At 42.0% G+C, this 24,422-nt stretch overlaps 1 protein-coding gene across 1 annotated transcript in view; it reads right to left on the bottom strand.

Moving 5' to 3' along the window:
• Nucleotides 1-24,422, bottom strand: part of edil3a (EGF-like repeats and discoidin I-like domains 3a) — a 121,360-nt gene that overhangs the window by 66,653 nt on the left and 30,285 nt on the right. Inside the window, exons 3-4 of the mRNA XM_080852362.1 lie at nt 23,290-23,319; nt 8,738-8,866 (exon numbers count right to left, since the gene is read on the bottom strand). Of these exons, the coding sequence (XP_080708488.1) occupies nt 8,738-8,866; nt 23,290-23,319 (159 nt within the window). The remainder of the gene's footprint in view (nt 1-8,737; nt 8,867-23,289; nt 23,320-24,422) is intronic.

Below are 24,422 nucleotides of genomic sequence, written 5' to 3'. Positions count from 1 at the left end.
TGCGATCCCTTTCAGGTCCTCCGGCACCGATTGACTGACCTTACTTCCCACGTGTTTTATATTGGGAAGAGAAAGTAGAGATGTTTTTTTTTTTAGCTCAGTGAGAACGCAAGCATGAGATGGATCAACTGAAAGTATTAAGGCATGCTGCATATATATAAAAAAAGAGAAAACATTTTGAGTGTAAAATCGATTCTATCTTGAATGCATAAATACAAACGAATTATATAGACTCCAAACACTAAAGAAGCACTCCAACTTGCATTGGCATGAGCTGCTCCACCAAAGGGACAGTAGGGGGCATGATGGCTATGTCCACATCAAGCCTTCTCTGTGGATCAGCTGGGTCACAATGGACTATAGCTAAGGAGAGCTCAGTACACTAGCTCAGTAACGCACCAGGCAATGCAGAGTCTGTTCATCTTCCTTTTTGTTTAAACAATGTCACACAGAACATGCACACCTGATATCACCATGCAGAGAGTTACAAGCTGTTGGTTGTGTATGTGTGAGTGTGTGTGTGTGTGTGTGTGTGTGTGTGTGTGTGTGTGTGTATGTGTGTGTTTGTGAGTCTTTGAGAGAACGGCCACCTCCAATACTCCAGCCCCAAATATTTGCGGCCCCTACACAGCGGTCGCTTCCCGTTTTGCGTTTGTGACACTTCATTACAATAATTGGCCCTCTTCCTGCTCAGTGCCACGCCAATCTGCCACTGACACAGTGGGGAAGTGACGAAGCATCGTCTGACTGATGAAAACCCAGTGGCGTCTTCCCGAAATAAAGAGGCGCGGGGCGATTATAATGATAATGGGCAATGGCTCAGACCCCTAGAGATTTTCCCCGAAAACAGAGTATCTGACAAGGACACAGACATGACACTTGTCTTCTGAGAAGCGCCTAACTCCAACCCACGCACAACACCGTGTTTACTTGGATACAATGGCTGTGTTGTTCAAGGGTATTCTTTCTCATAGTGAATGCAGAGCCTATTTACTTCTTGTATGTTGACATCCACTTACAGAAAGATATTGGTGACATTGTACTAACATTGTATAGGGAGGGGGATTGTAAAAAATGTGAGGCAAATAAAATCAATATGGCAAAGCGAAAAGTAAAACAAAACTTCAAGTAACCGCTTGGACACAACACACAGGCAGGTGCTTAAAACCCTCTGTCAAGTGAAAGTGTCCCTGTAGGTGGAAAGGTGCAAGTGAGACCAAGTTACAGCAGACCTCTGACAAAACAAACAGACAGCAACTGAAAGGAGGGCCAAATTGAGAGTCTCCTCAAGGCAACCTCAGACTGCTTCTCAAAGACCCCACACACTTGTTTTCCAACCTACAGAGCAAGAAAAAACAACAGCAGCAACAAACAGCACATATAGACAAGGGAGGGTGTGGATACTGTAGTGGACCGACACAGTGTGACTCATGTCCATCCACCATCATTATGGCAGACTTAACCATGACTCATTTAATCCCTATGGAAAGTGCACCGATGCCTCCTGTCTCGGCTGCGGCTATGGCCCCTGCTAGCTCCTGTGATGCCCACAGTAAGACAGGCTGCTGCCCTTTGCTAGCTCCTGTGATACCTACAGTAAGACAGGCTGCTGCCTGTCGAGCAGACGTCCCTGCTTACAGTAGGACTGTCTGTCAAACTGGGCAGGGGCGCTTTGAAAGCTGCTCACTCCCCGTTTCACTAGAGCCTCTTTAAACGGCACGACTGGCTGAGGCTGTCTCCGCTTAAGATAATGCCCACAAGTGTGAAATTGGATTTGAGTTTGACAGCGTAAGGAGAACAGTTGGTTCGTGGAGCAGTGTAGGCTTAGATTAACACCTCAAACACCTGTGCCATGGTGAACTACCAGCAAGCTTTTCTTTTAAGGGCTCGGACAAAACTGGTTGCGGGAAAAGATGAATAAACAGAGAGGGAAGGAGGTAAACCGTTTAGCATGTAATAGAAAGGATTTGTTGAAGGATTTGAGCTTTCTATGCCACTGACAACTCGACATCTCGTGATCGTTCTTTTTTTCACAGCCGTTTCAACTGTAACCTGAAAACTATTTTTAAAAGAAAACAAGAACAAGGAAGTGCCTTAGAGGGCCGACTGGGTGACCTCATATGTCATCCTAAAAACACTGTCATTACCTCAGTGACTAGACCAAGTGATCTGAGATTATGTGGGAAATAAAATCCTCAGGTAATCTGGAGGTAAGGAATGGCCTGTGCTGTTCTGTGCTTACAAGTCCCCTGTACAGTACTGTGTGTGTGTGTGTGTGTGTGTGTGTGTGTGTGTGTGTGTGTGTGTGTGTGTGTGTGTGTGTGTGTGTGTGTGTGTGTGTGTGTGTGTGTGTGTGTGATGAGTGTGAAGGTGTGTGTGTATGTGAGAATGATGTGTTCGTGTGTGTGTGGGAGAGAGAGTGATGTGTGTGTGTGTGTCTGAGAGTGTGTGTGTGTGTGTGTGTGTGTGTGTGTGTGTGTGTGTGTGTGTGTGAGTGTGTGTGAGTGTGTGTGTGTGTGTATGTGTGTGTGTGTGTGTGTATTGGGGGGGGGGGGGGGGGGGGACTGCTTGCCTATAAGTAAATACAATCCATTGAATGCCACTGTTATATTGTTTGCCAAAATGTCAATATCTGGTTATAAACTAGGAAAATAGAGTTGCAATGTCATACTTTATATGAGCAATATACGCTATGCAAGGGAGAGTGAGAGTGGGCAGGGAACAACTACACATTTGTTGATGTTCATAAAACAATTGGGTTCTATCGCGTTATTTAGCTGTTTCTGATTGGAGGAGAGACGTTCCATGCTATAGATTAGAGATGGTTCGTGGAGCAGTGTAGGCTTAGATTAACACCTCAAACACCTGTGCCATGGTGAACTACCAGCAAGCTTTTCTTTTAAGGGCTCGGACAAAACTGGTTGCGGGAAAAGATGAATAAACAGAGAGGGAAGGAGGTAAACCGTTTAGCATGTAATAGAAAGGATTTGTTGAAGGATTTGAGCTTTCTATGCCACTGACAACTCGACATCTCGTGATCGTTCTTTTTTTCACAGCCGTTTCAACTGTAACCTGAAAACTATTTTTAAAAGAAAACAAGAACAAGGAAGTGCCTTAGAGGGCCGACTGGGTGACCTCATATGTCATCCTAAAAACACTGTCATTACCTCAGTGACTAGACCAAGTGATCTGAGATTATGTGGGAAATAAAATCCTCAGGTAATCTGGAGGTAAGGAATGGCCTGTGCTGTTCTGTGCTTACAAGTCCCCTGTACAGTACTGTGTGTGTGTGTGTGTGTGTGTGTGTGTGTGTGTGTGTGTGTGTGTGTGTGTGTGTGTGTGTGTGTGTGGTGTGTGTGTGTGTGTGTGTGTGTGTGTGTGATGAGTGTGAAGGTGTGTGTGTATGTGAGAATGATGTGTTCGTGTGTGTGTGGGAGAGAGAGTGATGTGTGTGTGTGTGTCTGAGAGTGTGTGTGTGTGTGTGTGTGTGTGTGTGTGTGTGTGTGTGTGTGTGAGTGTGTGTGAGTGTGTGTGTGTGTGTATGTGTGTGTGTGTGTGTGTATTGGGGGGGGGGGGGGGGGGACTGCTTGCCTATAAGTAAATACAATCCATTGAATGCCACTGTTATATTGTTTGCCAAAATGTCAATATCTGGTTATAAACTAGGAAAATAGAGTTGCAATGTCATACTTTATATGAGCAATATACGCTATGCAAGGGAGAGTGAGAGTGGGCAGGGAACAACTACACATTTGTTGATGTTCATAAAACAATTGGGTTCTATCGCGTTATTTAGCTGTTTCTGATTGGAGGAGAGACGTTCCATGCTATAGATTATCCGTAAATATACCAACGGGGACTTTTCACAGCTAATAATAAATCACTCCGCGATGAAATATCGCTAGCGCATTGATGATAACCGTTTATTCAAAAATGTTATAATTCCAAACCAAGACGTTGACAATGGAACTATTTTTTGTTGCGGAGAAACAATGGCGAAATAAACATTTTTAAATCAATAACTTCGTGTTGAAATGTTAATTTGTTGACTGTAGAATTGTTTTATAAAAGCAATATAGCACTCGTGGGAGTGGGGTAGGTAAGGGATAATCCCACGTGTGTTGTTGCCTGTGCCACTCGGCCTCCAGCCTCAGTGGCTACGGCCGAAAACCACCCGTGGGATTATCTCTTACCTACCCCACTCCCACTCGTGCTACAGTATATTGCTTAAGTATAGAATACTGCCCCCCACCCACAAAAAAAGTCAAACCAACAGGGGAGGGGGCATGTTATGTCTATTGTCATTGCTTGTGTTTGTCATTCCTTTATCTGTTGATTTTGCTGGAGGAATTGTAAGAAGGTTCTTAAAGTTTAATTATCTCCCTCTGGAACGAAATACTGTTTTCTGATTGGCTAATGGGGTGTACATTAAGTTCGTATAGATGGACACCTTGGACGTAGTCCCAGTAGAAACGTTAAATCGCCGTTCCATATCAATGCTCTTGAATGGTTACCATTGACAACCAACGTAACGTTTATTTTTTGACAGCTAGGATAATTTGAACCAAGATGGCGGCGTGTAGGGACAAGTTAGTGGGCAATGTTTTATGTCAATTAAGCTATCTACACGACTTTTTATATGTCTAAATGTACTCGGTTAGTTGTTTATGTTCTACACGAATGTTGCAGAGTATAGGAATTCTTAACTGAAAGTCTCGAATATTATTGGTAGGCGGCTGTTAGCGCTTAGAAAAAAAAACCATTGTAACAGATGGTAGCTCACACGGCTAACTAGCCTTCGACCAAAATTACTAAACTTGACCTCCCTGTTGCTCTGTCCAACTTCACCATCAACGGAAACGTGGAGTTCAACTGTAAATAGTAAAACCTTATGAACAATACCTGTGTCCGTGTGTCCGTTTACTTTACAGAGGTGAGCTCATGAGTGTCACTTTGCAGCAACGCCTGGGGAAACTAAAGGTCCGGTTCCACGCACTACTTTCTCACTACTTTCTCTAACGGGAGCACTAGGCTTCAAATCAAGAATTCATCAGGTTATTACGCATGTTAAATTTCCTAAAGATAAAGGAAATTCTAAATAATAATAATAAAAACATTTTTGGATGTTGTAAACGGGAGATAAGCGGGATAACGGCCTCCGAGCTGTCCAGTTATACGAATTTAATGGACTTCTGCGGAGCAACACCACTCCGCTCCGCATCGTGGTGTTCTTTGCCCCGCAGCGTCCATTAAATTCGTATAACTGGACAGCTCGTCGACCGTTATCCCTTACATTAAGGGTGGCTTTACTAGCATGACTTTACACACAATGACCAAACAGTACAATGATTATTCATAGAATTTTTAACTGCAACTAGAGATGCGTTTCTGTAAGAGTGAACAGCCATAGTAGAGGATCGCTAACCCCTGCCCAGCAAATTAGTTCATGTGGGCGTTGAAGATAGGTGGTGAACGCAGTATTATTCTTTCACACACATATGGACATTTTGGTGGGGCCAATTTCCTGGCAACCAAGTCTGTCCTTTTATGCATGCAAAGTAGGCTAATTCTGTTGAGATTACAAGATCACTGTGGAATACTGCTAATTTGTCATCGATACATAACTATGATTTAGTGGTATGGTGCAGGGGCCTGCAAGAACCTTCATCTGACAAAAAATATATTTATTTTCTTTTTTATTCCTATTCATTTATTAGCAAATGATTAATGGTTTTCTCAAAATCATTCATCTGCTAAAGGAGCCACTTTTAAGTGAGGAAAAATTGGGGTACTTAATCAGTACTTTTGGGACAGTTTGCAATAAATAGATTTCAAGGAGACTACACTCTAAAACACACCCACAATACACTATACAATCTAATGTGCAGTGTTAGTGGTTCCTTCATTTATTTTAAAGCTATAGCAGGTGAGTACCAATGAAGTGGGTTGAAATGTGAGGTGCAATGTAATCTGTAAACATGAATGTTGATGCCTTAAGTTATGTTCCTCCATCAGCTTTTGGCTTGAGCTAGTTGAGTGGCTATCAAAGAAAGTAAGTTACCTTGTCACTTTTAATTAACACAAGCAAAAATATAAAGCAGCATATGTTAATAGATAGCTCAATTTAATGGAACTTCATAACACTACCATTCCAACGAGGATGCTCGTATGTTCTTGAATTGTAGCAAAATTGTCCAATGTGTTTCCCATTCATTTCAAAGGGAAAAAAATGAAGAAAAACAACCATTTGGGGGATTGCAAACACAAGCACTGCACGGGGTCTGGACAGACGTGCCAGAGTTGGAGTGTGTCAATATTTCAAAAGCACTGTGAGCGGAAGCTGTGCCATAAAAATGGGTGGAATAATGAAAAGATGTCTTCAGAAGAACAGCAATCAAACATATGCTGACATAATCACACTAATGACCTGTCCATCAGAAAACAGGTAGATTCAAGGTCACTTTCCATCTGGGAAAGGCCACACCAATGCTTATCCTTGTTTTCTGCCATCGCCTGTTCTGATTTTATTTTTCTTCATGTTTTTGCTTCTTTGACAATGAGGATTCACACTCCCAAGACAAGCTGTGCTCATTGTCACTAAGTAGCAGCTGAGATAAAGCTAGATTTCCTGACTGAATAAGATATAGAGCAGTTCGGAAACATATTTCTGGAAAGAATATGAAGCCTATTCTGCGTGTTCATGTCCTGTTTTAATAAAGAAAAGCCTAAACCAAAACCCTGTATGGGCAAGGAAGCAGAGCATCTCCTATGCATGTATCTGCCTGCAAGCCTGCAACATTACCAAAATGACCCCGTTTTCCTGTGACCTATATTGTACTAGTCTCACTAACCCTGGAGACAAGACTATCATTCATTGCATTTATTGTCTTTTCTCTGGTTTAGTTTTCTTCATTTTACAATGTTTTAGTTAGCTCTTGTAACTCTATTATCTTTTATGTTCTCTGGCTTCGAACATTGTACATAATATAGACATGACAATAAAGCTTGTTGAATTGAAGTGTGTGTGTGTGTGTGTGTGTGTGTGTGTGTGTGTGTGTGTGTGTGTGTGTGTGTGTGTGTGTGTGTGTGTGTGTGTGTGTGTGTGTGTGTGTGTGTGAGAGAGAGAGAGAGAGAGAGAGAGAAAGCAAGCAGATATGCAGTTGAGCCAGCATCCAGCAGAAATAAATCTGATCTACGAATAAATGCTCTGATTTTAGACACACCCCATCCAGGGGAAAGGATGTCATTCTGTTCTCTGTGTTCCAGGAACATCATTCACTGTAGTGCCTTTGGTTTTACTCTGTCTGTTTGCACTTAACCTTGCAGTGAGTGTGGGAGAACACAAGAACGGTTATAAACAAGGTGCATCATCACTGCCAGTCAAGTGCAAATGTGTTTGGTTAAGACTATATTCTCACCACTACAGGGAAAACAGATCCACAACTAGATATAACTACATGTATAGGGTCAGTAGTGGAGATTCATTCATTCAATCAATTTTCATATGCATTAACATTAAAATATATATATATATGTGTGTGTGTGTGAAGTACGATACCAAGTGCTCCCCAAGCTGAGGTTAGCTTACATCTGTTAGACACAAACAAAGTTTAAAGTCCACAAATCGCGATGTGGATGACACACGTAATCACTACTTTTAAATTGCCAGATCCACCATAAAGTTCTATTACAGGAGGAAACTATTTTTTTACCCAAAAGCCCCCAAGCCCCCCTTCTCTTTTCTAGTGCAGCATCAGGTAGAGTACATAGTGCTTGACACACATCTTTTCGAGTGAGTACGCCACAAAGGAAAGCAATTTCAGCACTTTTGACAATTTGCTCCTGACAAACGATGCATTGTTACTTCACAGCAACTTCTCCACTGGCAAACGCATTCGTAACTAAGACAGCATTGCCCAGCTAACTGCAGGACTGAGTAACAAGGAGACGGATCACCTGACAGTGGACATGATTGAAATCCCAGACAAATGTTACGTACTCCGTGGATGGAGCAGACATGGCACTTTACATCATGGAAATTGGCCTATTTTTCCTTTAAAGACAAGTCCCTTTTTCTTCTCTTTTTTTCTTCCTTCTGCCACTTCACTCCAATCGTTTTGCTTTTGTGTGAGACCAACCCATACAAGAACACACCAGGCCAGGAAAATGTGTGTGCTAGTTATCTATTAAAATGGTTGAGTTAGAGGGAAATTACTTAGGACATCTGGAAGCATGCTGGTCCCAGAGTCCATTGAAAGGCTTCAAAATCTAAATGTACGCGGTCTCATCTGTAAATAGCCGCTCTACTATCACATTTGCCACCAGTTGGATGAGTAGGCGGGATGAATGTGTTACTATAGAATATTTTATAACTGAATGCTGGTGAAAGCACTATGTTCACCACAATGTGTTTTAAATTACTTTGCCTGAATTTTCTTAACATATAAAAATGTCCTCCACTATTGTAACCATTTACACTGTTGTACAGGGCACAGACAGAAGGATAGTTTTTTGGCCATGTGATTTGTGTGTCCCTGGTCTTGGTTTTAGCCTTGGTAAACAATGATGTGACACAGCTGAGGATAGCAATTAGGCAAAGAAGGCCACAAACTAAAAATATGCTTTAGCAGTGCATCTGTAAAAAAGGAATAGCAGGCCATTATTCTATAACAGAAATATAACACAATATAAAATACCAAAAAAAAAAGAATCATGCAGTATTGAGTGCTCAACTTACTGTGCTGACAGTGGATTCCATTGTAGCCGTGTTGGCACTTGCAGATGTATCCTATGAAGGTATCTCCACGGTAGGTCTCACTCACTTCACAGATGCCTCCGTTGTGGCATGGGTTTGGGTGGCATGGTCCTGAAAGCAGATATCACAGACATTAGGATTCACTGTTCACACACACGTTTTAAAAAATGATTTTGTATTATTGTTTCATGCATTGCGATACTGTATACTGGTCCCATGCTAAATACTAATGGAGTACAGGCTAATACTAATGCAACATATCGTTCTTCAAGAGGAAAGAGATAAACACACCCTCTTTAATAAATGATTTGCTTCTTAACAAGCATTGACTAATTTTCAGCTTATTAAATATGTGGATAATTGTAGAGAATTGTCTTCATTTCAGTTATGCCGCCTTAGATATTGTAGCATGTATGTGGACATGTATGTTCTATGAGAGACACATACAGGCTTATAGCTTATTCTGCACAAGAGATGATTGAGGGTAGGACACCTGCCAGTATTGCATTAGAGTAATCCCAAGACACATCCCAATGCCAGCACACTACCGTTCTCTTGAGTACTCAGGGAATATGGGCCATTTTCAGAGCAATCACTGGACTGTGAACCTAAGTCTGTCAAAGCTTGCTAGCGTCAGTGTTGTGAGAAAGTTCTTGATGGATAGAATTACACTTCCGAGAACACTGCATGATTTGTGCAAGCCTGGCTCCCTATTGCACGTGTACACACACACACACACACACAGACACACACAAATGTACATCCTCACGGACAACACTTCTATGCATAGTATTTTGGGAAAAGAGCAATTCTAGCTCTCTTCTGCACACATATGCATACACACACAGACACACACACACACACACAGACACACACACACACACACACACACACACACACACACACACACACACACACACACACACACACACACACACACACACACACACACACACACACACACTCACATCCACACACACAAACACACTCGGACAAGCTGAGGGTACCACTATGCAGAAAATGATCCACATATACAGCCACCAAGGGTTTCAAAGTCAAAGCATTTTGACACTCAATCAGTCAGAATGAGAGCAGAGCTAATTATTAGAACAGAGGACGTCTAATGGCTTCTAGCAGAACTCCATTAACAAGACCCCGCACCCTGACTGAGGCAATGACAGCCGTCAGGGCCTTTTGACGTGACCATCTATAAGTGAACAAAGGCGAGCTGACAGGGGCCTGTAATGAAGAATGCATCCTTTCACAACACTTGACGATGGCTGGCAAAGGGCTTCCAGAAGACACCACACACGCGTGCTCTCAATATCTGCATGCGTCCTCCGAGACGTCCCCCAGCACTGTGGTCGGATGAATCGCTGCTTTGTTCTCTATGCTGTCCGCTATTGTTGGCTGTGAAAGGCGGTCGTGGGGGTGGTGGTGTTGGCGGTGCTCTGGGGAGGTAGGGTTGCAGTGAAGAGGAAGGGTACACGGCAGCCAGCGCTGTCCACTGTTTAGCTGCTGGCGCCCACAGCCCGGCTTTGATTGATGCCGGACCTGTTCCGGACCAGTGCAAGCGAGCTTCCTTCACGATTTTCCTCCGACAAATCACAAAGGAAGCCCATCAATCATCTGAGGCACCTCAAATGCAACATGGCAATAAATAAATAAATAAATAAATAAATAACTGTGCTCCGGTTAAACACAGGGAGCAAAAGTGTCCTCTGTTTCTCCAGCGCTCTGTGTCACGTATAAAAAAAATACCCCCATTTGTTGCCTGGTATCTCCATTGATGACATGTACCGCTTCACAAAGAGGTTGGGCACTATATCCCAAAGGGTTCTATTACATTGGAACCAATGGTGCATTTGCACTCTCGTGCGCAAGGTATCATTCGACTAGATTACTGTAATAATGACTGGATGATGAGGTAGGGGATAAGGTAGGTTCTCCTGTTATAGCAGTATCAATTTAACACACACAGGAGCTGAGGGGCAGACATACTCAATGCTTGACTTACAGGACTTAGTAAACAGTGAGGGGAGTGGAAGAAAAAGAAACTAAGACCCCTGTGCACTGCCATCATTAACAGACACACTGTCAGGAATGTAGCAACCATTTTTGAACACGGTAAAAAGCGAACGAGCGAGGTCGCGTGACAATATGTTTTTGTTCCACTCCATTGGAGCAGGAGGGGCACTAACCATGACAGAGAGTCACACAACACTGTTGCACTCTCCTCCTGTGGAAAACTGGTGGTGCTTTAATTAGCAGAAACTGGCACGACCCCATACATGGGGGGTCACAGCGGGGCCAGGCAGGAAGCATTCAGAAGCGAGGGCACGCCACAGTTGGGCGTGCACCACCGAGATGGCCTGCTTTTTCTACAGATGAACCTGAAGAGAAAATACAAAAACAAACCCAACCAAACAAAGCTCTGATACAGACTAGACCCGGAAATCATCCCTGACTCATTGGTAGAGAGGAGAGGAAATCATTTATTAAAAGCACATGCTTCGTCCATCAGAGAGGGTAGACGGTACAGTATGACTTGAAATGTATCTTATTGAATGACTTTTTTTTCAATAACTAAATGAATATGTTTACTTCCTGCAAAACAAAACGTGTCTCTAATAATTCCTGTTTAAGTCCTGAGCTGCTTGATGCTGGAGTTTCAGTGTTGCCTGCCTGGTTCACCCCTTTCTGGCCACTGAGTCTCTTCTCCTGCATCCATCCGAAAGGGGTTGGCACTTAACCCCAAGGGCCTGCTCAGGCACCCAGCAGGAGCCACTTCTTGGTGCTTTTAGTGTTCCTCCTCCTGTCCTCTCCTCTCCTGTCCTCTTCACTCCACTCCTCTCCCCTCTCCATCACACACTTCCAGTCCCTTAGTCCTGCCATGACCAAAGGGATCAGACAGGCTGATATTTTGACTACACTAAAGTGATGAACCCACCAGTCAGAAAAATAAATAAATAAATAAGAGGAGGTCTAGGGCATGTCTGAGAAGGTAAAACATAATGGCCTGGAGCAATAAGCGTGTCAGATAAATCTCTCAAGGGAGGGGGAAAATAAAGTTCAGCATCACCTTGGAAAGTCTTTCAGGCACGGAAAGCAGAGTCGGAAAGGTAGCCCGGAAAAAAATGTCATGGGAAATGTCATACTGATGCTTGAACCGACCAGAGCAAAAAAAAGAGAGAAAAAAACATCCCCACTCCTGCCTCCCTGCCCTACCAGTGCCTGTACCACAGTGAAACAGTACCCGACTGATAAGAGTCAATCAAATACAAATTCCAGAACAATTAGCTCAATTCCGGGACGTAGAGAGCTTGCTTAAAGGGCACTGGCACTAGTCCTGAAGCAGGACAGATGTAGGGTTTGTTATTTCCTCTGTGTCATTATTCGGATGGTCTGTTCGGCAGAGCCTGGTTCTGCCAGGCGAAGCGTCAGTGCCGTGTAACGAGGACAGAACATGATTAATTCAGGAATGAGCCATATGACTGCCTAGATGTCTGCCATTGAGGAGAGGAGAGAGAGAGAGAGAGGCCACAACAAAGAGGCTCTTAGATGACTTCAAAAAGGTCAGCATGTTGTTTCTGCTTTTATGGAACGCAATGAGAACCTGGTGCCAGAGACCAGAGTTTGTGAGCAGTGCCACACTGCAAAAAATGGCCTTTCAAAAATAAGACGTAAAAGATTAAAACAAGCCCTATTTGCTTGAATCAAGGCAAAAAAATCTGCCAATGGAACAAGGCAAATTTGTCTTGGTAAGAATTCTTAAAATAAGATGAATAATCGAATCTAATTTAATCTTGTTTTTAGATGAAATAATTCCAAAATAAGACTTGGAAACTTATTTTGACAGTTCTTATTGACTCAAAATAATCAAAATAGTTCTTAAAACAAGATTATACTTCTTACATTTAGCCTTTTAAGGCATTGTATTTATCTTATTTTAAGAGTATTGCGCTTAAATTTAGGATGAAGTCTTAGCCGTATAAACTGAATTTGAGATAAATGTACTAATATTAGGATTGCTAAAATTCTAGAATTAAGCATTACCATCTTAAAATATTCCCCTTTTGTGACCTACAATTAGTTTAATACTCTAGATATAAGACCAGACAAGTTTGTTTTTCCACCATTCATTAAACATCTGCATTTCCTGACCTCACTCTGAAAACTGTTGCAGTAAACTGAAAATTAAGCCAAAAATTGTGGACTGTTGTGCATCACACAACACCCAAGCATTTGGGCAGCACACCAGAGGGAGGGTGAGAGCGAGCGAGAGCAAGAGCCAAGTAAACAACCCATTTCCTGACCTCACTCTGAAAACAAAAGCAGTTAACTTTTGAACTTGATAAAAACTTGACCATCAAAGCATTTTGAACACCAAAGCATTTTTTTTAGGTGGCACAGACAATGTTAACAAGGCAGAGAAAGAGATGTATATTGGGGATCAATCCATTGAACACAGAAAGTTTAATACACATATACACCAATAAATCACAAAAGTCGAGGAGTTACAATTTAACGTTTTTATTGTGGCTACAACACAATTAGGCCTTTTCAGTTCAAATACACTACACAGATAAAGGGACAGTATGCCAGGACTTCGCACTGACCGACAGTACACACTGCCACAGGCAACACTTGCACTGGCAAACGCATACAGTGGCAGGTGACAGCCATGTCTAATCACAAAGCCAACTACAGACCACAGGTTGGTGGGCCACAGAGAGGATGCTGTAGACTATATAATTAATACTAGGTTAAAGTTTTAAGCACCCTGCTAACACTATTACATTTACTACTACTATATTTAGGCACGTTATAACTTCCACTAAATAGACCAATACCAAATATATTTATCTCCATCACTCCCACTTAGGTTAACTTTTGTAAGCACAATACTTTTAAACCTCACCTAGTAAGCTACTACTATCAATTCCCCAACCAGTAAGTTACTGAGATAAACCAAGACCACAATGAAATACATTTAACAATTTACTTTAAATAGGAATTAGAAAAGATTATAACTTTACAAATACAGAGAATATAACACACTTATTTTCGTTTGACTACGTCCAGTCACTTACCTCAGATGGCATTTAACATTTAGCAACACACATTTGCAACGCCTAGCATAGCATGCTACTAGCCCACCCACCAGTATGACCTATTATAGCATGCTATTAGCATCTACCCAAACACAGCCTCCGGTTAGCATACACACATTCAATAAAACTGTACAACCTATAATATCTAAGCCGGCAGTTAACGAACTAAAATATACACAGTAATGAGGGGTACCCAACCAACTTTTAGAGTAACGGTGCAGTACTGATTTGAAGCTGGGGAGCGGAGGAGCCTTATACACAATGGCTACTTCGCCAAAGCGCCAAACAAAATCATCTCTTAACTGCCGTCCTCACTGTGTTGGCGAGGGGGAGTGAAGAAGCCGTTGCGCCAGTCCACAGCCTAGTCGGGCACTGACGATACGGGAACCGTTGTGTGAATGACTGCCCGGGTTGGCCAGTCTCTCCAACAGTCTTCCAAACTTTGTGCTACTCTTTAGCTGCCGTAGCTGTTGCTGTAGCTTCCTTTGCAGCTTTCACAAATCTGTCCGAGTTCCGTCATACAAACGCAGCACAACACTTGGAGATATCTATATATGTATAATAATGAGTAACTAGCCGTTGCTCTATTACTCTATACGATATCCCGTCGGTATGTTAATAATGAGTCACTATTCGTTCCTCTATTAAATTAACTTTATCCCGTCAGTATGGTAATTATCCTCTCAATCTTGAAGCTACGTTTCCAACTCTCTCGTTCACTCTCCCAACCGTCGTCTTTATCCCCTCGCCCTTGACCTCTCACCCTTGAAGCTCATTGGTTTCTTAAACATTTAAACAAAATACAATTTTAAACATGAACACATTAGATGCACAATTTTAACATTATAATCAACAACCATAAAAATATAATAACTTCAGAATCCAACTTAATTTCCCATAGGGCTACATCCTCCCCTTACTAAATGTCTATATGTCCTCATAGACATAAAACACCCACTTTTTACCTTTTAATTATTATATAAAAGTAACTTTTCATTATCAGAACTGAGTATCTAATTAGGAACTAAAGAGAATCTAGTTTTCACCTAGTTTTATAATGATGCCTCTATGAACTATTGTTAATGATTGCTCACTAGCTTTTCCAAGTTCATCATAGGTAAGCCTCAATACTGGTTTTACTTGTCTTTTTTCCTGTATCCTTGGTCTAAGTACTCTATGTGTTTTTATTTTAGAACTCATTCTTTCTTGGAGTGACACATATTTGAGTTATGAAATAGAAGTTCCCAACCAAGCTCAGGGCAATGTTTTCGTTGATGCTGGTAACCTTCTTGATTATACACTTTATTATTATTTTACATTTAAAAATAACAAGTACATTCCAGTTAAGTATGATCTCTCTGATACATTAGCACATTACATACTTGACTAGAATATTTGATCTCTGACTTGGGCTAGGGTAGTGTTCAGCCCCCCCCCCCCCCCCCTCAGGGGTGTTGAGAGGGATTCAGTTGATAAGGGGCAGTGCTTGCCATTGGGGGGCATTAGTCTATTTTACTTTTTAAAACTAGGGGGGCATTGGGAGGCTTATGATGAGGTCAAGGGGGCGTTGGAAGGCTTATGATGAGGCCAAGGGGGCATTTATTCAAAAACGCTTGAGAACTGTTGAGCTAACTGTTGAACTGTTGAGCAATGTTGATTCTGAATATCTTATTGATAATGCACATTTTTTTATTTGACTGGAAAAAACAAGGCCTAGAGCTAGGATAATGTTGATTCTGAATATTGATAATTCACCTTTTTTTGACTGTAAAAATAACAATGTTAACTGGATGATTAAATACATTAAAAATGGGAAAGAACCTTTGACCTTTGAATGTGTGTTACACTGACTCAGTCATTTTATAATCTTTAGTACATAGTTAGATTTTGGAATCTGCATACAAAATGGATTCTTTGCTTGGAATGTTTTGACCTTTGACCTTTGAATGTGTGTTTACACAGAATCAGTCATTATAATTTTTGGTACATGGTTAGATATTGGAATCTGTATACAGAACACTGGATGAGGAAGAGAACTCGCACACCAAGTTGCCGATGCAGGAAAGGTGTTAAATCCATCAACTTAAACAAAAATAAAATAAAGTGCTACCAAGTGGGGTGCATTGCAAACGTTTCGGTCCTCAGACCTTCATCAGTGCAAAAAAAAAAAATCTATACAAAAATGGCGCATTGCGTAGATGCTGATTACCTTGTAAAGACTGAAAGATTTTAGTAAAGTCAATCTATTCTCAAAACAAGCATATGTTGCTCTTGTTTTTGTTCTTGAAACAAGATGGATCACATTTGACAAATCTTACTTGATTGAAAAAACTTGTTTTATTTTGAAATAAGCTTGAAATAAGACTTTTTCAAGATTTTTTGTCTATACAAGATTTCCAAGATGTGTTGTCTTAAAACAAGCCTTTCTAGCTAAATATAGTTTTGCTTTTTGGGCGATTATGCCTTATAATAAGAGCGGGTAGATTTTTTCACTTGAAAATAGACAAAAAAGCTTACCAAGAATTTTATTTTTTGCAGTGCAGGACATGCAGCGCAGCTTTTGGGATCCACATGTGCCAAATTACTGACTTGAACAAGCGCACTGGTGTCGTGCACCCCAAGTTCTTTCATAACACTTGGAATAAACAGCTTTGTGAAGGGTTTCATGTCAGTGATTCCCTTAGGGATGTGGTTATTAACTGAATTATACGAAATGTTTCAGGAACAATACAAATGCTGATAACATGAATGTGTCACTGGAAATGAACTGAAGTAAAGCGAACAACTTATGAATATATTATGCTTCTCTCTTGTGTGAGAGTGGTTATGTAAAGCATTACGGTAAACCGGCAAAATTTATGACAACACATTCTCCAGTTTGTTGAAAATATGCATCTGCACACACAGGGACTGCTCAATTTGGTCCTCATTTGATTCCTTTACAAATCAAGGGGGCTCATATCCTCACACATATGTACGCACCACTTGTAGATTCATACTGGAACATGATGATAAATTAAAGGCAATTAGATACCTGTTTACCTGCTGTGTGTCTGATGGCTGATATATTGAATCCATACTTCAGTTCTAATGAGACAAATGAGTGAGATACATCCATGTCACTCCATTTGCTTTCACATTAGTGTTAGCTCTCGTCTTGGCCTGGTATGAAAATTGTGGACTAGGAATACCATGCCGACAGACTCAGATCAGTTCATGAGGCTGGCGCAAATTAACTAGGATATGGCACAGTCTCTGGTTTAGAAATGGGCTGTCTGTGTTTCGCTCCCGCAGGATTTCGAAACCTTCAAAGCTGCCACCAGTCTGTGCTAATTTGAAATCAGACATGCGCTAAGAGCAGGGAGAGAGGGTGATACTTCAACTTGTACAAGCTACAGGAGCTACAGCACCTTCTGCTAATCACAATGTATGCGTAGCATTACTTTGTCATGAGATTCAGGTAAAATTTTCCTTTAAGTGCCTTAACCCATGAATTCTTAGTCTAGAAGCTACTTCACTGTTAGTCTTTTTTGTAGAGGCAGAGCATTCATTATGCACCTGCATACAGTCCATATAAATGCTTTTGATTCAAGTAAAAGTTTCGGGAGCAAATGAGATCTCAAGCCTTTTGAATCGTTAGGAGGCTGAGGCATAGCATCTAGTACTGCCAGCAAAACCCTTTTCTTTTCTTTATGCATGCCCAGGAAATTGTTAAGATAACGAAGTCGGCTAATAGCCGAAGACCATCAGGCATGCAAAGCTAGGGGTAGCCAAAGTGCTGAGGGGCTTTTAGCGTATCCGTGGCAGAGTGAAGTTCTTACTCTGAACCACTGACCTGGAGTTCGGCTTCTCTTCAGATAATGGAGTACTAATGCCGTGTGCTACCAGAACGCCATCTCTCCTCGTCAAGAACTTCGCTCCACAAAAAATAACAGTTTTATGAATGAACTTAGAGGACCCATAGAAATAAGACCCATAGAAAGGCTCTCTCAGTGCATATTAAATGCGCAACACCTCAAGTGTAATACAAAATGTGTTCTGGAGGAAGCTGTCTTCCACAGTAATTACAGGGAACACTCAATTCAGGCTTAATAAGACAAAATCACATGGTATCCCATTAGCTCTGCATGTCATTTGCTATGTGTGAATTTGGGTAAATATGTCAGATCTCATTTCTTTAATGACCACTCAGCAGTAAGCTCTGCAAAGGACTGCAATTTTTAAAACTTTACTTAGGAGGGTTAAACACAAACATGTTGTAAATTAGATTCTCTCCCTCGCACTGTAAAGACAACCTGTGTGCAAGTGTGGATGGTTATGCCTTCCAAACTGCAACCCAAGCCACTTGGCAAACAGGCAGATTCATTCAATACCCATTCCTTTCTGCTAAGCACATGCCAAGGTGTGGGTTTAATACAAACGACGCTGGCTGATGGATTCTGCAAACAGTAACCTTGCCTTGTGTCATCTCTGTCCAGCATGTATCCTGGGTTGCATTAAACTGGCTGGCCCGGGTTGCAGGGGTCTTTCTGAGGCACACCACCGATGTCCTAATCTGCAGCTGCACTGCAGCATGAGCGTCTGGAGCCAATAACCTCCTCAGTGGTTGACACTGGCATGCACATCCTGTCCTTCACAGAGACAGCACAATCCCCAAGACTGCACAACTTACGTCAGAAGGCTCACAGGAATATGGGAACAAATGTTACATCCACTGTTAGAACCGGGGTACAAGAGTTGCGTGTCTGCGAATAGATAGTCTAAGAAACACTTCTTCTTATTCACTGATACAATTCATTTATTACAATTCCCTCTAATGTCAGATATAATGTAAGACATATATGAACTGTATGTATATATTTTTTTATATATACCCTGTAAGCAAAATGACGTCCCCTAGACGTCCTGTAATGGTCTCTCTGAACGTTCTAAAAACGTAAATGTGTATGGTTCCCGTGACAACTTTAGGACGTTTTGCACGACGTTCCAAGACCGTCCCGAGGACGTTGCGGTGACAACTGGGAAACGTTTTCTATAGGTCATGGGGACGTTATGCAGGACGTTGCAAGCACCTCCCGAGGGCATTGTGGTTACGTCTGGGGAACGTGTTTCTATAGGTCCTGGGGACGTTCTGCAGGAAGTTGCAAGAACGTCCTGAGGGCATTGTGGTGACATCTGGGAAACGTGTTTTAGACGTCCTGGGTACGTTATTCAAGGATGCACCGCGGACGTAGCAGGCACGACCGTTTTTGCTGAGCTAAATGAAGAAAATAAAATAATAATAGATCGCGGAGCCGTCATTTTGCTTACAGGGCGCACACACACACAAGTTCAAGTTCATTTATTTTACACATTTCATATGATATGCATAGACACATACACAGACACACACGATTACGGGCATGGGAATTGAACCGTAAACCTTCCTATTACTAAACGAGATCGCTACCTACTGTCCTAACACTGTCTGATTACGATTGTGTCACTTTAACAGGTTTATCACAGTGTGAGACAGCCAACAAACTTAGTCTTTTTTTCCGAGGGTTTGAGGAAAAGCATATTGTAGCAATCTCAGTCACTACGCATTGAGGGTTTTCCGTAATGATTAGCCTACTTTTTAAATTAACATCCATGGCACATCATGGACGTGCGGGCAGGGAGGCAGAATAACTAGCCAAACTAAGAATGATGAAATAAAAATAAATATGAATGCTTCTTTACTGATCTGTGCTATAAATGTAATGTCTGCATGATTCCAATACAATGCATACATAGGAAGGTGACCAAGTGTCTAGCTTTAACATATTGAGCTTTCCATAGGCCTTCAAAGATGCTGCAACAGAACGAAGAGCTCACCGGTCAAATTGTCTGATTGGAATTTCTTTAAAAATCCCGTCTCGCAAGCAGAATCTGGATTTGACAACAATTCTAATATTTAGGCCTATAAAGCAAACGTGCACTGCCCTTATTATGTTTTAAAGGAACAGCCTAATCTGCCGTTAGAAAGTTATTTAACAACACGCATATGCTGCATTTTAAATAAAGCGCAAACCCTCGGAGAAGGATCCAACATGGCCAAGCAGACTAGCCTTAAAAGCTTTTTTTCAGAGGCCAACTGAACTGAACAACAGTGATGAGGGTAAACCTTCTGACGAGGATGAACTTGTCCTGTAATACCTGCAGTGTTGCGCGTTTCCTTTTATTATAGGCCTACTGCGCGCCGAAGAGCCGCGAGCGGTATTGCAGACAGAGATTTTGAAAAATTATAGCACTCGCAGCATATTGAAAATTGGAGCTTTGAACTTAGTTCAAAATTTTGAATTATGAACAATGAACTGAGCAAGTTCATGTAGAAAGTGAACTTTCCAAACACTGAATACCTGACTCATTGAACAGAGCAATGACCATGTTGCGGCGCTCATTTTAACGCCACAGCAGGTTGCGCTTAAAGGCCACTTATTGACGCGCATCAGACATAAATGTTTTTGTTTCCCATTGTAAACTTAGGAAAATAAACATGTTGCATTCTAAACTACCTGATTATGTTATTATTTAAGCTATGCAGGCGGTCAGTTTTCTTCAATAGGCTAATTTAGAAGCAGAAATAGGTTAGATATTTGGCCGGCTTTTCATTAAAATGTCGGTCAAATGAAAAACATTTTTCTGGTTCAGAGAGGACCATCAGAGGACGTCAAGGGGACGTTTTGGAAAGACCAAATGCGAATGTCCCGCAGAGGACCACAGGTAAAGGTTACGGTGACGTTTTTAAATGACGTCCTGGGTACGTGTGCTGACAGACCAAATTATAAGGTTCTCTAAAAGTCCGATTTAAGACTCATGCGAACGTCACAGAAGGACCAAACGTAGACTTGCAGACTTGCTACGAACGTCAAAAACGTTCTGGTAACGTCCTCTAGCGAACGTTGTGGCGGGGACCAATTGGGGACGATTGGGGACCTTGCGAATGTCCTGTTAACGTCCTGGGGACGTTCCCTGTTTGCGGAGTATAGTGCATACTTTTTTTTTTTTTATCATTTTGAAATAAGGCTACATAACAATATATAGGGAAGTGATATAAGTCCAAACAAAGTCACTGTTCTTTCACAAAGAGATTCAAAAGACAGGAAAAACAATCAAATAAATTGTTCCAGATTATCATAAGCTTTGACCTAAAAAAGGGCTGAATTAATTTACCCTCTACTGACGTGGAAGTCATCAAAACAATTCCAGGAACAGAAATGTACAGTGGTGTGTTTTTTCATCTTATGGAAATAAAGCAACCACCTGTTGTCTTCCTGGCTGAACGTGTTCTCAGTGTATAGACTCTGTGAGCTTGTTAGGTGGCAATACACACCGCAATACAACCTTTTCTTTAAATGGACACTAAACAACCTGTCGAATTCACTCAAAGGGAGGGATTTGGAGAAAGTGACAGCAGAAGACATACACAAATAATTTCCCCCATGGTGTACAGATCTACAAAGCATACAAAGCGTGCAAATAAATTAGGACAATTCAAAGGTCCACATTTATAGTTTGTCTCACTACATTTCACAGAATTTTTAACACTCGTGAAAGTCTGGCAAGGATGAAAAACACGTTAATCCTTTCTCCTCGTAATATTGCACTTTATGCCTTGGTTGGTATGACATTTGAGAGCTTTTATGATAATCCTCCACGATGATCTTTCCCGATGGTGCTCGAAATGTAATGCTGAGAGCATCAAACATCACCAGTAGGTCCTTGGGGAACCTCAGAGAGGCCTTTCAGTAGATCTCTTGAGGCACATTACTGTATACTGCAAACTAGCTTAAAACTCACTGGGCAATATTTATGGACACATAATGCATCACATACCCTTGTAGTTGGTACAGTGTGCAACTCACTGATGTTTAAGTGTGAGCCAGATTAACCCACAGAGGGATGAAGTGTGTATCTGCCTTTCATCATCATCAAGACTCCAGCCCTCTTTTGCAGAGGAAGACTTGAAAAAAGATGATTGAATCTGCTGATGCAAAACCGAAAAACGAATTCTTAATGTTTTTTTTTATTCTCACAGTGTGAAAAGGGGATATTTGGGGGTGGGTTCTACTGAATGTCCGTCTGATAGATAAAATACTCATCCACGAAGGGCGGTGGAGGAGATCGTCAAAAGGAATATCTTCAAAGCAGAGTTAGCGCCAGCTCGGTCTGGAAATGCAACAGAGATCAGGAGGCCTTCAGTGAGTGCTGACCAGCCATAATCAAACGATCAATGCTGGAGCAACAGAGCAGCCAGTAGGGTGGAGAAGAGTGGAGGCAAAGAAACCAGGCCCCTTGTGCCCCTGCATCAGTCGGATGCTGAGATCTGGCTGTCTTTTTCCCTTTCTGCTCTCTCTGGCCTTTGCCTCTCTCTTCATTTCTCTGTCTTTCTTTCTCTGTCTCTCTCTCTTTCCCTCTCTCTCTCTCTCTCTCTCTCTCTCTCTCTCTCTCTCTCTCTCTCTCACACACACACACACACACACACACACACACACATACCCCCCCCCCCCACAACCACACACACACACACACACCACATTCCACACACACCAAGGCTGCCTGTAAGCCTTTGCCTGTTAGTCTCTCTCTCCTCCATGCTGGTAACACTGTACCACCTTCTCCTGCTCCCTCTCTACCTCTCTCCCATCTCTCATTCTGCACCTTTCTCATTATGATCCATCCTTCTCTACACCTGTTTCACTTGCTCTTGCTCACCCCTCCAACTTCTCTGCATCCCTTCTCTCAATAATCTCCACTACAAAGAGGCTTAGGAAGTGTTGTAATTATACAGAATGTAGTAATTACCAGCTGAATTTAATTGAGCTTGGGGCTTTAACACAGGACTTCATACATCTTTCAACTTTCAGAGCAGAGCATGAACATGATGTAGAGCAACTGTCTCATAAAATTTGACTCAAAATTGTGTACCTGCTGTATATACAGCTACTCCCTGTTTGTGGCCTTGCACATGGTAAATACTGTATCTCTGAAAGGGTCCTGAGCTGTGCTGTGATGTTTGGCTTACAGAATGAGCACATTTTGAGACACTGTGTGTGTGTGTGTGCGTGTGTGTGTGTGTGTGTGTGTGTGTGTGTGTGTGTGTGTGTGTGTGTGTGTGTGTGTGTGTGTGAGTGTGTGTGTGAGTGTGTGTGTCGGTTTGTGACGCTGGGAGTCTTGTGCGCGACAGAAGTGACAGAAGCAGCAGAAAAAGTATAAAAGATACAGATGCCACACCAAGCAGACATCAAGCAGTGAGTGAGGAGAGAGAGAGAGGGCGTGTGAGAGAAAAAGAGAAAAAGAGAGTGTGTGTGTGAGAAAGAGAGAGAGAAGCACGATTTGGTGTCAAGGATCTAAAGATGGGAAGAGATGGAAAGAGAGAACGACAAAGAAATATCCCACCTGCTTGAGTTGGGTCCTCGCCATCTGCCGCTGCAAGGAAAGAGAGGAAGAAAGAAAGAGAGAAAGAGAAAAAGGGAAAGTGTTAACTCAAACTGTTTCTCGGTACAACCAAACAATGTACACACACAGAGACATTTGATTTATAAATAATGCATTTTCTAATACTGAGGTTAAATAATGAATTGATCATGAATTCATTAGCTAATCAATTTACTGTTAGCCTGTGCCACTCTGGCACCAACAGCCTCCATTAACTTCACACAGACATGCATATGCATTATATGATAATAACACTGTCACCATGATAAACAAACACAATTAAAAGTTTGGCACGCCACTTCACAACACCGAGAGCGCAAATGGGACTCTCTACCTCTCTTACACACATACACACACATACACACACACTCACACACACATTCTCTGTATCTCTCTCCATGGTGCATGCACTGCCTCAACACCAGATCCTGGCCCACTCTTCCGCATGCCACGGTATTTGTCATTCCAGGGATAGGGGTGGGTGGAGAGGAGGGGGGGTGGGGGGGGGGAGTGGAAGTGTGGCAACGCTCTGAAGCACGCCCGTGATTTTTAATCACTCCGCTGTGTTGTTGCATGGCAAGGATGAACCCTGGCATGTCCCAAGCCATTATCATCACCTTCCATCAAGCCAATCACATGCCACATAAGGCTGAGAGAGGGGCTATGTGCCTCGACCCCTTGAGTCCAGGGGGAGGAGCAGCACAGCAAAAAGAGAGAGAGAGAGAGAGAATGAGGGACCAGAAGACTGACAGAGTGAGAGAGATTAAGCAAGGGAAAATTGGCGTGAGAGGGATGGAAGAAGGAAAGTGAATAGGACTGAAAGAGAGGGACATAAAAGGTGACAGAAAGCGACCGAAAAATGTCTGAATGATAGTATTCGAGAGAATGAAAAAAAAGGGATTTTTTTTTGTGTTCAGTTTAAACTGTTAGTACCAAGGAGATGTGATCCTCATGCTACCAAGATGAACAAGTGTGCAATTAGTCAAACAAATGGCGTGATTTCCCAAGACCTAGAGCTCAACCTCTGTGATTGAAGAGGGTACAAACACATTAAAAGATGTCTTGCTTTTAGAGATGAAATAAAATATTAAAGC

Source organism: Sprattus sprattus (genome assembly GCF_963457725.1).
Source record: "Sprattus sprattus genome assembly, chromosome: 15".
NCBI classification, from domain to species: Eukaryota; Metazoa; Chordata; class Actinopteri; order Clupeiformes; family Clupeidae; genus Sprattus; species Sprattus sprattus.
Note: the sequence above shows the minus strand (reverse complement) of the source record. Positions and strands in the feature narration are given on the sequence as shown.